This window comes from Sceloporus occidentalis, unplaced genomic scaffold (assembly GCF_023333645.1).
Source record: "Sceloporus occidentalis isolate IW3139 unplaced genomic scaffold, rSceOcc1.0.p SCAF_2, whole genome shotgun sequence".
In the NCBI taxonomy this organism is placed as follows: Eukaryota; Metazoa; Chordata; class Lepidosauria; order Squamata; family Phrynosomatidae; genus Sceloporus; species Sceloporus occidentalis.
The window spans coordinates 100890258-100903578 of record NW_028316982.1 but is presented as its reverse complement, the minus strand read 5'-3'; the positions used below and the strand labels follow the sequence as shown (position 1 = coordinate 100903578).

The 13321-nt window shown below is 42.2% G+C and overlaps 1 protein-coding gene across 2 annotated transcripts in view; it reads right to left on the bottom strand.

The window, feature by feature from the left end:
- Positions 1 to 13321, bottom strand: part of SLC29A3 (solute carrier family 29 member 3) — a 43496-nt gene that overhangs the window by 25868 nt on the left and 4307 nt on the right. For both annotated transcript variants that reach the window (XM_089510439.1, XM_089510440.1), the window contains exon 2: positions 11940 to 12241. In XM_089510439.1, coding sequence (XP_089366565.1) covers positions 11940 to 12241 — 302 coding nt within the window. The remainder of the gene's footprint in view (positions 1 to 11939; positions 12242 to 13321) is intronic.

Here is a 13321-nt window from a genome sequence, read left to right as displayed (position 1 = left end):
TAAAAAATCCCAGAACATACAGTGTTTTTTTTTAATTTGTGGGTTTTCCACTTTCACAGGGATCCTGTGCCCCTAACCTTAGTAAATGTTCATTGTATGCTGAAACTAGAATGCTGCCAGTACTCTCACGTTTGCATAGGAGTTCTGTGCTGTAGAGAGATTCTGCAGAGTTCTATGTGCAATGCATATTCCTTTAAAGTAACATCAAATTGCTATAAATTATTATACAGATTAAAATCCTAGTGTGGTGGGATGGGGCAGGTTTTAACCTCATGCCCTCCTTGCAGGACACTCTTGTAACAATTACAATTTAACAAGATCCATATAGGCTTTTGCTTCTTCTCTTAACATTAAAGGACCTCTACACTCAAAACAGAAGAGGAAGAAAATGAGGGAGGAAGATACAGTACCATACTGGAATATTCTGATGACAGAACAACATTAGGGATAACTCAAGTTACACTAGCCTGGGGAAGGGGGCATACAGGTGGTGGGCATCATATGATCCTGCCACCCAGTTTTGCAGGCTTTGTGGTCCCCAGTCACCTCCCCTTTTCATTGTTTTAAGAAAAGGAGATTCATATTCCTGGAAGCCTCTGGGGCGTATGATTAAACCAGGATGCAACTCACTCCTCAATCCTTAGTTTTATCCCAAATAGGGAAATTAGAACTCCAGAGGCACACTTCTGGATGCCTTTACTTTGGGAAAATTGGGGGTACAGACAACACTCTGATTGAGTCTACCCATCTGGTGTGTGGTCTGCCTCTTTCTCCTTCCCTCTACCTTGTGGAGAGGGGAATTGGCCTTTGACTCTATAGAGCTTGCCTTATCTGTTTTTCATCATACAGGGTAAGTTTAGGAGGAGCATGTGACACTTCCCAACCAGGACAGTAATGCTGCAGCCTAACCAACAGCCTGAAAAGAAAGCAATAAGTTACTGTGGTGAACCAGAGCATAAGATTGCTAGTGAAGGTCAGGAAGCTAGAAGTTAGTAGTTCCAATGTGAAATAGACTGGGCAGAGAAGAGTTCAGAAGCCTAACTCCTTCCCAGTGCTTCTCTTTTGCAGGGCACTGTCAGGAGGGAAGTAGTTTGCCACAAGGAAGCAGTGTCCAGAGTTTCACTATATAAGGCGACTGCAGAAAAGTGCCTCTCTGACCCAAATATTTCATGAAGCCAACAGAAAGAGTTTCAGAAAAGTGAAACAAGTCAAATTCACAGCCTTAAATTCTCCAGTGTCAAATCTCTCCTGGAAGGCATTGGGAGACAGCTTGCTAGTAATCAAACACTTCTCTCACCTAAAATATTACAACTTAATGTGATATCACAGGAATGGCTATATTTGATGGCTTAGAGAACATTAATCCCTGCATACATGCACACATCAGCCAGTTAAATCTGTGTGGCACTTTTTGACCCTTCAAGTTGAAAAACAAAATATCCCCCACGCTGCTGTTATTATGTCATCATAGAGATTGATGAAGTGACTAAAGAGGGTAAACAGCGGTTTGCTTGGTTGCATAAGCTGACACATTAGCCTTGTGAATAAGTCAGGCAAAGATATTTGCCCACAAATTGCTTCTGCAAGGCTAGCAGGCTGTGTTTCCATGCTCATCACAGAAGAAGAGGACCCTCATCCTCTATAAACCCCATAGAAACATGGGTCTCTTGACTCATGGCAGGCTAGTAAAAAAAAAGGAACAGCATCTTCATTTTCATGCTGGACACAGCAAAATATGTTTACTTGCTACACACATATCCTACCTTTACTCCAGTAAAATCAAAATATTATATAGTGGGCCCTTGCTATCTGCTAGGGTTTGGTTCCAGGAGATGCTCAAATTCCATTATATATAATGGTGTAGTTAAAATGGTGTCCCTTATATAAAATGACAAAACCGAGGTTTGCTTTATGGAATTTATTTTTTAAAAAAAATTCAAAATCAATGGATGGTTAAATCCGTGAATGCAGAAACTGTGGATTCAGAGGACTCACTGTAGGTCTTTCTTCCTCCTTCATGCTCCTCTTCTTTTTCTCACAACAAACCTATGAAGTATATCAAGATGAGAGTGACCAACCTCAGTTCACTCAGTGTGGACTTGAACCCAGCTCCTCAAACCCTACTAATCCAGTCTCTACAGCACAATGGCTCTTCTCTGGAGATTTTCCTGCCTTCATGGCTTGTGGAGAAACAAAGTGGGTTATCAAGGGCAGGAGAAAGAGATTTTTCCATCACTTGTCAGTCCTTTCTCTTGCCTGCGTAAAACTGATGCTTACTAATGACTACCAAGAAGTTATTACATATAATAAATGTACAGCATACAATACTTGTGTTCCAAGTGTGTCTCCATTCAGAAATTACTTGATGGCACACAACAACGTTTTCCCACTCATGCTTTTTGCTTCAGCCAACATACTAGTTCACACTTTACAGTCCTACATCTAATGTACAGTATTAATTAAACTGGTCTCTATTCTAATGGCTAAGGTGAACAACTCAATGCCATGAACACTAATTCAAGAGAACTGATAATAATTTTAAAGAGATTAACTCCAATTATTTCCTGATTTTGCTAATGGGAGTGCCTGCAGTTGGAGAGACATAAACGACGACTGGAAATAGTCCCTTTGTTTGTGCAAATGCATTCATGTGTATACTCTATAGGGCCTGAAAATCCACCAACTAAATGTATCTTGCTGACAAGAAAAAACAGCTATGAACAGAGTTAGTGGATGGCCTTACACATAATCTTTCAGCCTGGGCTATTTGTAAAATGGGAAAACAAAAGTGGCCTTGTAGGACTGTTGTAAGGTTTACTTATAATACACATGAAAAGCTTCAATACTTTGTATTTCTCTAGCATTTCCTATTATGCCTTTGTTATTAGGTGCTTTAGTGGTGATTTCAGTGCTGCTAGCTTGTAGCATTTATTGTTAATGGGAAAGAATGATCTTAAACATGAGGGTGAGGTGCAAACAAACACAGCATTACAGGAATCTCACTAGTACAATCCCAAAGTATAATCTGTTAGCTCCAGATCTCATATAATACTTCAAACATTATACCAGAAACTTAGGGGATTCATTTTCATCCTGCAACTCAATTCTATTTGAAACATAAAAGTTAGTTGTAAGAGCTAGCAAAGCATTACTCTAAGCCTGGGGAAGATTTGTAAGTACCCCTATGTCCCCACAATGCATTTTGAGGCTTCTATATTTTTATATTGCATATTTGGAGGCTAGCAGGTGCTTACGAGGTTACAATTACCTTTAAACACCAAACACCAAACACCAAAGAGGATAGTACATGAATGAGGCACACAGACCCGAGACATGCAAATGGCTCAGGTGAGGCAAACACAAAGGATGAAATGAGTTTTCTAACAAATGCAATCCTCCCCCTCACTCTGTGCATTTCCTGTTGAACAGAAAAAAATACAGAACAGGTTCTCACCAACAGATCAGACCAGACCATATTCCCTGTGTTTCCAAGTACCTTTCCTGTCCACACATTTTGAGGTGCTCCAGATCCTATCAGTGCTTTGTTTAGTCAATGATGCTGCCATAAATCAAACTGGCCCTTTTCATCTTCTGGATATCAAAATCACCAACCACTTCAGATCCCCTTTTCCCATCCTTCTGAAGGGCTATTAAGTCTTTGCTTCTCATGAAATCACCTTAGCTTGAGGCTAGCTTTAAGGTATAAATATGGGTAGGAAAACCTAGCCTCTTTGCGCATGATAGGAACCCCCCTCCCCAATTTGCACTGTGTGACTGTTGCCCTCAGACTTCTATCTGATCCTCTCCATCTTGCTCAGCATTCAACTGCACACAGACAACCCCCCCCCCAGCTGTGCTCCATGACTGTTGCCCTCAGACATCCAGTCTGAGCGATTCCTGCTTTCCATGGTCCAGTCTTCATGACAAGTAGCTATCATCCTCAATCCAGCCCTCAATCTCCACTATCCCCTTCCACATTTCTATTTCAGTTAGCTCTGAATGTTGGATGTTATTCTTGTGTGCATGATCTTTCATATTTCTTCCAAATATAGTTGTCCCTCCAGATTTTTTTTTTGGGGGGGGGTTAGGGGAACAGGGCCCCTGTGAATATGGAAATGTTACGAATAAGGTAAGGCCCTCCCACCTCCCCTCCGATGTCTGGGACTGCTGTCCGAGGCATGGGAGAGTCCAGAGGGAGCTTGCCCAGTTCTTCCCCACTCCCTTTGCCGTACCAGCTCTGGAAAACTAGTTAAAGGGGTAGGAGGTGGGGGAAAGAGGCACAGGCACATGTCTGCTTCTCCTCACCCCCCCCCCCCATCCTCTTGTCCCTTCAGCTGGCTCTGGGAAGAGACAGAAGGGTGAAGGGATAAGATGCCAGCATGTGCCAGCATCTCCTCATCTCCCCGCCCTTCCATCCCTTCATCTGGCTTCCCATCGGTAGCGAAAGGAATAGAAGGTTCACAAATAATCAAAACCACGAATTTGAGGTCACTGAATCTGGAGGACCTCTTATTTCACCCATGCTTGGAGTCTTCATCAGTTAGTACTGGTCTAAAAATAGGTGCTTCTGGTCCTAGAGGTTACCTACCCTCTTGCAAGCCAAAATAACGTTCCCCAACATATTAAAAGATAGACTGCTGTTGTCAGTAGAGCCTCTCCAATACTCACACCTATGTGGGTAACACATGTAGCTAAGAAGATGTTATTGATCTACTGCTCCCATCATACCTTGTTATTGACTATGCTGGCTAGGACTGATAGGAGTTACAGTCCAACAACATCAACAGTTTCACACTTTCCCTTGCCTTGCATTAAGATGTTTAGGTAAAGTAATGATTTCCAGTGAAGCTATGAATCAAGTATGCTAATTTTACTCACAATAGAGCAATATTAGTACTCTGGAATGATATTAACATCCAATCCAGGTTTGTTTTTTTTAAAGTGGGGGCATGGGAGACACAATATGATTTACAGCTGCCCATCATGATAGGTGTGCTTATGTTTAACCAGAGAAGTTATTATTAACTCTCTTACCAAGGAATTTAAAATCTGAACAAAGAACAAAAACAAAGAGTTAAGAAGGTGGTGGTGGGGGGTGTTTCCATAAATGCCAAGCAGGCTCTCTCCACTAGCAGGTTCACGTTGGAATGTCTAGCCCATAAATTGAGAAACGACAACTTCCTAATCTTACATGCCAAGTCCAGGGGCTCACTGCAGCAGTCAGCAGCCTGTTTGCACCTGCTGGAGATCAGGAAGCTATCAAGCCTGTAGACAGCTTGCAGAATTCCAAGCAGGTGCTAAGAGGGTTTCACTTTGGAAATGTTGGGCTGTAACTGGCACCTGCAAAGTCCTACAGCCATGTTTGCTTCTTTGCTTTTCATGCACCAGCCTCATGAGAGCAGAAGGGTGAAAAGGAATCCACAAGTAGTCAGGCACAGACAGTTCTTAAAGTTTGGCTTCCCAGCCAGTTGTTCTTTTTGGTTGCCACAAGGTCTCTGCCACTCCTGAACCTCTCTAGCACACAGTCACCACTGCTTGTTATCATCTGAAGTCTGTCATGGGCCTTTAGAGGAAGGAAGGCAAATCACTTTTAAGTTCTCCAAAGCCCCATGCAGAGTGAGTCATGATCCACACTGTCTCACCCATGAGTCCTGTGGCATGGGAAGGTCGCAAAGAGAAGAAGGGCTTCTTTTCTCATCTTGCCAGGTGTTGGAGAAACAGCTCAATTATTTTTTTTACTGCTTCTGAAATTTCCCAAGATTTAGAGAAGAGGCACAAGCCATGTGGCCCTCCAGATATTGTCAGACTGCAGCTTCCAGCAGTCCTTCCCATTGGCTATGCTGGCTAGGACTGCTGGGAATTGCAGACCATCAGCATCTGGAGGGCCACATGATGTCCACCTCTGATCTAGAGTGAGGTGACAATGTCAGGCATTAAGAATGTGGCAATGCTTTTCTTTAGAAGAACAACCATAACCATGCAGCCTGTGTATTTCATTTTATAATTCATACCAATGTATTTATCTGAAAGACTCCTGTGGTTCATTGTATGTGGATTACTGTGGGATGATTTCAGCTCCAATGCTGGCTGGATGGCTATGGAGTGGGTCTTTTCCTCTATGAGATCATCATCCTTTGAACAGATTATACAGTTCCATCTACAGACATATGACCACAGTACCTGACCCTCAAACACATGGAGTAACATGAGCCTGATGTATCTTAGAGACAGTGATGGAGCAAGAGGGGGAAAGGGGCTACAGCTGCATGATTTATGTTAACCATAGTTTGTTGCTTAAGCAATGAATTACACAGTGGGCCATACAAACAAATCCCAAACTCTGTCTTCCCCATCTCTAGTCTGCTTTTCTCCAGGTTTTGTTTCATAGTGGACAGCTGGGGAAACAAGCCAGGGTTGAGCCACAGTTCTGGTGCAGGGTTAATGGTATAAACAAGCCAGAGTTCACAGGTTCAGACTGAGGTTTATGGCTGATTAATAAACCATGGCTTGTTAGCAGCAGTGGTTCACATTTCACCAGCCACGTTTCAACTAACCACACAACAAACCTATTATGACATGCAAGCATGGTCAATATGTTGTTTCAAACTATTTAGGAATCATTAGGACCAAGAAAGGTAAAATGAATCCTTTCAACACAGCGATCTCTCCTGCAGAAAAACATAAATGTATGAATGCCTGCCACAGACACACATGCACACACTATAAATAGCAACCATTGTTCAAGTGACACTTCAATCAGAAAGCAGATAGAGTAGGGCTCTCCTAGCCTGAAATTTAAAACCCCACGTTTACTCAATGTCCTCTGGGACTCCCTTCTCAAGAAAAAAGATTTATTTATTTTTAATACTGTTTTCACTGTGGTGTTCCAAGACACAGCCACCATCACTCAGCCTACTCTGCCTGAACTTTGTTTTAATCCTCCTCATAGTCCTTTGCAATCTGATAGATAGTCTGGTAAGCCTCTGTTAGAGTTTGATAGCACCTGCGAAAATTGGTTTTCCTAGAGAGCTGCAGCAACTATTCTGCAAAGCCCGGTGTGGCAAGAAATGCTAGACATCTGAGCTTCACAGAATATTGGGGGTGGGGGGAAAATTGTTATGGCATGCAAAAGACTTCTTCACATTTGTGAAGGTTGTGCTGGTAACAGCCTCAAATATACAGCTATTTCTGCTTATTTCAGGGTGCTTTTCCTGTTACTTAGCCTAAAATGGAATGTGAGAAACATGTCAAGGAAAGGGTGGAAGACTTGGGTTTGAATGGAAATTGGTGGAATGCCTCAGCAGAAAAAAGAAGAAACCTGCCAGCTAGTTCCTAAGGCAGGCATGCTACTAGAGCTTGTAAAAGTTACTTTGTTGGACTACACTGCTCTGAATTTTCCAGACTTTCCCAAGCTATACACTGCAAACCATCTGCTTTTCCCCACCTCTTCCAGGTAGCTAAATAAATAATAAATAAAAAATCATGAGAAGTGTAGTCTTGGTCAAAGAGGCAGCCCTAGTGTTGTGGTTTGAGTGTTGGACTAAGATTCTGGGAAATGAAGTTTCAATTTCCTATTCAGCCATGACAACCTACTGGGGGACCTTAGGCAAGCTGCACTCTCTCAGTCTTAGAAGGAAAACCACCTCTGAACAAATCTTGCTGAGAAAATCCTAGGACAGGTTCACCGTAAGCTAGAGTCAATTTCAAGGCACAGAACAACAAGAAGCAGCCCTTGTTATCAATACCCAATGTTCTTCTAAACTGAAAGAAGCACCCAGCTATGATTCCTCTCTGGCCTGCAAGAAAACAATACATCATGACACCTAATTTAAGGCATATGTTCTGAAATGTAAGCAACTAGCTCCAGGAGTTAGCAATTCAACTCATAGAAAACTATCTTACCAGTCTTCAGGGTAAGTGCAGAAATTGTGACATATTTTTCTAATGTAGGAAAATATTAGGCTAAGGCAACAGACTGACTGACCATCAAGGCAGATTAAATGAGAAGAAGCAACAAGCTGAAGAAACAGAGAGCCAAGCCGCACATGATTTTAAACAACCAACACACTCTCTCAACATGAAACAAAACAACAACTTTCATACAGCTGCTAGATGCTCCCATTTTAATTGTGCCAGCAGTGCTGGCAACAGAAGTGTTTAGTCTCCGTTCCATGCGTCTTTTTTGAAACTGTTATGAGCATCACATGTGTGCACAACTGTCCTGCCAGCCTCTTCCTCAGGTCCTGTGCCTTGGCCCTAACCCTGCCACATTGCTTACCAGACTCCTCTACTTGCATGGGTGAAAGGCAGCAGTAGGCTCCCAAAACACTACATTTCTCTTTTACCCATGTGTGTCCCAGGCTATAGGTTGTTTTGCTTGCAGCAATGGGACAAAAGCAACATGCACACATACCTGCATTGTGCTTGCATTTATTTTGTTAAGGGCCACATGGCTGGTGGGAGGGATATTGAGACTGAAGCAAAGCCAGTTGCCCTAGCCCCAACCCCACAGTATTTCTGCTCTGATCAAATCTGAACCCTCAGAAGCTGCTGAGCAGTAAACCAAACCTTGAAAGATGCAGTTTCAGATGTCATGTCATGTCTAGTTTGTGTTCCACCTATGTAGCCCAGCACAAAAACTCAGGACTCTACTAAAATCACAGTATCTGTTTTTGCAGAAATGTGAGCCCTCCTTTCACTGGCCAGTGCAGACTCGATCAAACCACCTCTCGCTATTCAGTTCTGTGACCTTGGACAAGTCACATGCCATCAGCCTTAGAGGAAGGCAATGGCAATCTTCTGAGTAAATCTTGCCAAGAAAACCCCATGGCTATAGGATTGCCCTAAGTCAGAAACAACTTGAAGGCACACAACACAGTATTTTGCACCAAGTGAACATTCAGGTCTCCTGAATTTAATTCCTCAAAACTGTCATGTGCAAGTCAGGATTTGTAGCACATGTAGAACTTCCAGAATCTCACAGCCTGCAAGTTATCATAAAATAACTTCAAGCTCTCAGGCCATGGTACAAGACTTGTAAGCCACCACATTCTAGTATACGCAGCACTGGAATGTACTCAGTGATAATTCCATACACATCTTTTCATAACTCTGATGGATTTGAAATTTGATCCATGTAGATCTATAATTTTAAACTGCTGTTGATTTAAAAAGCATTTACAATCATGCCTCTGGAGAGCTGCTGTGCTACACACATCACCACAGAAGTCCCGTATGTCTGCACGATGAACAGCATTAGATGCAGGCTGAGTGCAATTTCAAAAGCTATATACTTTGTGTTATCACCCACAGCAAAGCTTCTTATCAAGAGTTCTCCAATTCTGACCTTTTCTTATTTCTTAAAGGTGTCTTCTTCGTCTTTATACCTGTATGAATTAGGATTACTATGCGAGGCTTTCGCATTTTACCTGCCTATATCAAGATGTCCAAGAGAACTCTACGCAAAGGAGTAAGGAAAGAGTAAGCAAGCTAGGGAGGAACAGCAGCATTCTTGCTTTTCTCTGTTCCTGGCATAGAAACCAATTAGGCTGGTGAAGGTGGGAAACCCACCTCTCTCTTTACACCAAACACAGAAATGCAACTCTCTGCCCTTCCTCTGCAAACTTCTCAACAGGCTAGTAATGTCGAGGCAAGCTAATAACTTTTGTGGATTTATAAGGATGAACAAGGACCTTGAGAAAAACTCTAGGGAAAACAATGATGATGGGCGCAAGCCTCAGTCCTTATAATATTGTAAAAGAAATAACACTTTAGTTCCAGTCTGTCCTTTTGGGGGCCTTTGTAGGATCGGACAATAGGTTCTATCATCTGACACAATGATACCACTATACTTTAACTGCCATGACAACATCCTATGTTATCCTGGGTTTTGTGGTTTGATGAGGCACTAGAACTCTATGGGTGATCAGTCTCAATACCTCTCCCTAAACTGTAAATCCCAGGATTCCATAGGATGGAAGCATGATGATTAAAATGGAATCATGGTGCTATAATTATGTAGTGTGAAAGGGCCGAGTGGCAACACTAGGTGAGGAAGTACTTTCTTTTGTCTGCCCTGAATCTCCTTCCAGTCAATTCTATTAATCAGGGCTTGGAAGAGTTACATTTTGGACTACAGCTCCTGGGTCCCCCAGACAACATTGTCTGTATAGTTAAAATCAGTAAGATTTCCAAGCTGTATTGACTAAAAGACCTACTGAGCCCAGCATATTATTTCCTACAGGAGTCCATCATATGTCCTTGGGAAGACTACATGGAGGACATGTATTACCAGAGTTATCTAGATCTTCTGTAATACACATAGCATATAAAACATCATCTTTCAGCCACTTTTTTTCTTCCTAAACTTGTTAATTCCAGATATTGGATAAAAGAAGTCACATATATGCAACATGCTCACAAAACAGGAGCAAATCAATCCATTCTCTTTTATGCATCAAAAAGTGTCCCCTGCTCCAGAAAGCAAAGGAATTGAGAAATCTTGCAACTGCAAGAAAATTTGCAATGCAAAAGTCACAATCCATATGGCAAGTATTATGGGAAAGCAGGAAGGAAGAAAATGGTCACCCAAGGAAGGCTATATTTGGTGGCATGCATAATGTATGCTCCAATTTTTAAAGTAGAAACAGTTTAGGGAAAATTAAAGAGAAACACAACAATATCAGAAAAATTGAGTGGGGAGAAAATAAGGCTCACAGCAATTTTATCAAAAAAAGATGGCATTACTACTGCTGTTTTCATAAAATCGGTGTGTATATACACGCATACCTCTGATCACACAGCATCTTGAGGTTTAATTGTGCTCTCTATTAATAACAACCAGATGGGATCCAAACACAGAAAGAGAAGAGTTAACCCAGCAAAATTGAGATTGAATCCAGACAAAACAGAGGTGCTCACAGTAGCGGCCCCGAAACCAGGAATCGGGTTGCAACCTCCGGTCCTAGACGGGGTCACACTCTCCGTCAAGGACTGCGTTCGCAGTCTGGGGGTGCTCAGACTGCGTCGCTTCTGCGTCGCTTCTGATGTCAAATCAGGTAAATGCGACAGTCAAGAGCGCTTGTTATCAGCTTCGGCTGATACGCCAGCTGCGCCCTTTCCTGGAAGTAAAGGATCTTGAGACTGTTGTTCACGCGCTGGTAACCTCACGTCTAGATTTCTGTAATGTGCTCTACATGGAGCTACCCTCATACTTGGTCCAGAAACTGCAACTAGTACAGAATATGGCAGCCAGAGTAATTTTTGGAACATCTAGGAGAGACCATATTACTCCGGTTCTAAAGTCCCTCCACTGGCTGCCTATTAGTTTCCGGGCCCAGTACAAGGTGTTCGTTATCACCTTTAAAGCCCTAAATGGCTTGGGTCCAAACTATCTTCGGGACCGCCTTCTCCCCTACAATCCTCCCCGCGCACTCTGCTCCTCTGGGAGAGGCCTACTTCAGCCACAAAAATCTAGGCTTTCGACTACCTCCCAGAGGGCATTTTCCATCGTCGCCCCCAGACTATGGAACGGCCTGCTGGATGAGATCCGTCCGCTTACACCCTTAGACAGCTTTAAAAAGGCTGTTAAGACGGATCTCTTCCGGCAGGCCTTTCCAGAATAGCCAACCCGGCCTCAGGAAACTCCCATAAAGAGATACTGCTGCTCCCATTGATCACTGTTGTATTGATTATTGTTCTGTTGTATTGTTTTGTTGTTTGACCCTTCGGTCAGTTTTAACCTGTATGGTTTTAATTCTTTGTTAGATTTAATACCTTTTTAAGGGGAGGAGGGTACCAGGGATTTGATATGTTGTATATTTTTAACTTATTAGCCGCCCCGATTGTTCTTAGAGGGGCGGGATACAAATAAATTTTATTAATAATAATAATAATAATAATAATAATAATAATAATTAACCTGTGAACTTGCCACTTACCTGAATGTCCAAGCTTCCTTGTGCTGCAGGAGAGACGTGTTCTGAGCAGTTCTGAAGTTTGTACATCCAATAATGCTTTGCAGTCATGATGAAGTTTAAAGGCAAAAGAGAGCATGTGCCCAGAAAGAAGAAAATAATATAGCTGCCATTGAAGTGATCTTTAGGCTTGTGAATATCAGGTCCTTTTTCCTGTGGCTCTTCAAATAGTGGTGTATCATCTTGGATGGTAGTGTTTGCCGTCTGGTACAAGGAGCTAGCGCTATTGAGGTAGTCATTGTCTTTGTCTTCAAGATCAACAGCCACTTTGGGAATGAAAATAAATAAACAAAGCCATAAATATTTACACATACAGTCTGCAGACAATGACCAATATGGATGTTCCCACTTTACATATTACAGGTTAACATTGGTTCAAAATACACTGCAGAAATAATTCAGTTTGAGACAACTTTAACTGCCCTAGTTCAATGCTAGGGATGTAGTTTTGTGAAACATTTATCCTTCTCTGTCAGAGTGCTCTGGTGCACAATAAACTACACTTCCCCGAATTCCTTAGCACTAAGCCAAGGTAGTTAAAGCGATCTCAAACTGGATTATTTCTGCAGTGTGTTTTGGACCAGGAAAATGGGAAGCAAAAGCTAATGTGGAGTAGTGGTTTGAGTTTTTGACTAGGACTCGGCAGACCAGGGTCCCCACTTGGCGATGAAAACCCATTGTGTGACCTTGGGCAAACCACACTCTCTCAGCCTCAGAAGAATGGCAAATATATTTTGCCAAGAAAACCCTAGGAAATGGTTACTGTAAGTCAGAGTTGCCTTATACTGAAGCTGCCATATACTAAGTATATACTATATACGAAGCGTACTAAGTACAAGATCTAGGCCAGTTACTATCTAGGCCAGTATTGTCATCTCTATCTGGAAGATCTCCAAGTTTCAGGCACGACTCTTTCTTAGCTCTTTCTGGATAACTCTGGCATTTCCTGGAGATTGCCCATCAAACAGTAACTAGGCCTGACCCTCTTTACCCCTGAAATTAGTAAAGAATCAGTACATTTGGAGGGGGGTATGATGGTAACTCTTTCCTGTTCCCTGACAGTTGGAACTGCCAGAGGAGACTGACATTACTAGAAACATTATACAGTTTGATACTTTCTTCCTGGCACCATACACCACCACAGAGCGATTGGCTTAGAATTCAAACCACACTTTACCAGGTACATTTATACTGTAGAAATACAGTCAGCCCTCCTTATCTACAGATTTTCTATCTATGGCTTCAAGCTTCCACAACTTTAAAATATTTTTTTAAAGTATAAATTTCAAATAGCAAACCTTGATTTCTGTCATTTTAAAAAAGGGACACCATTTTACTGTGGCACT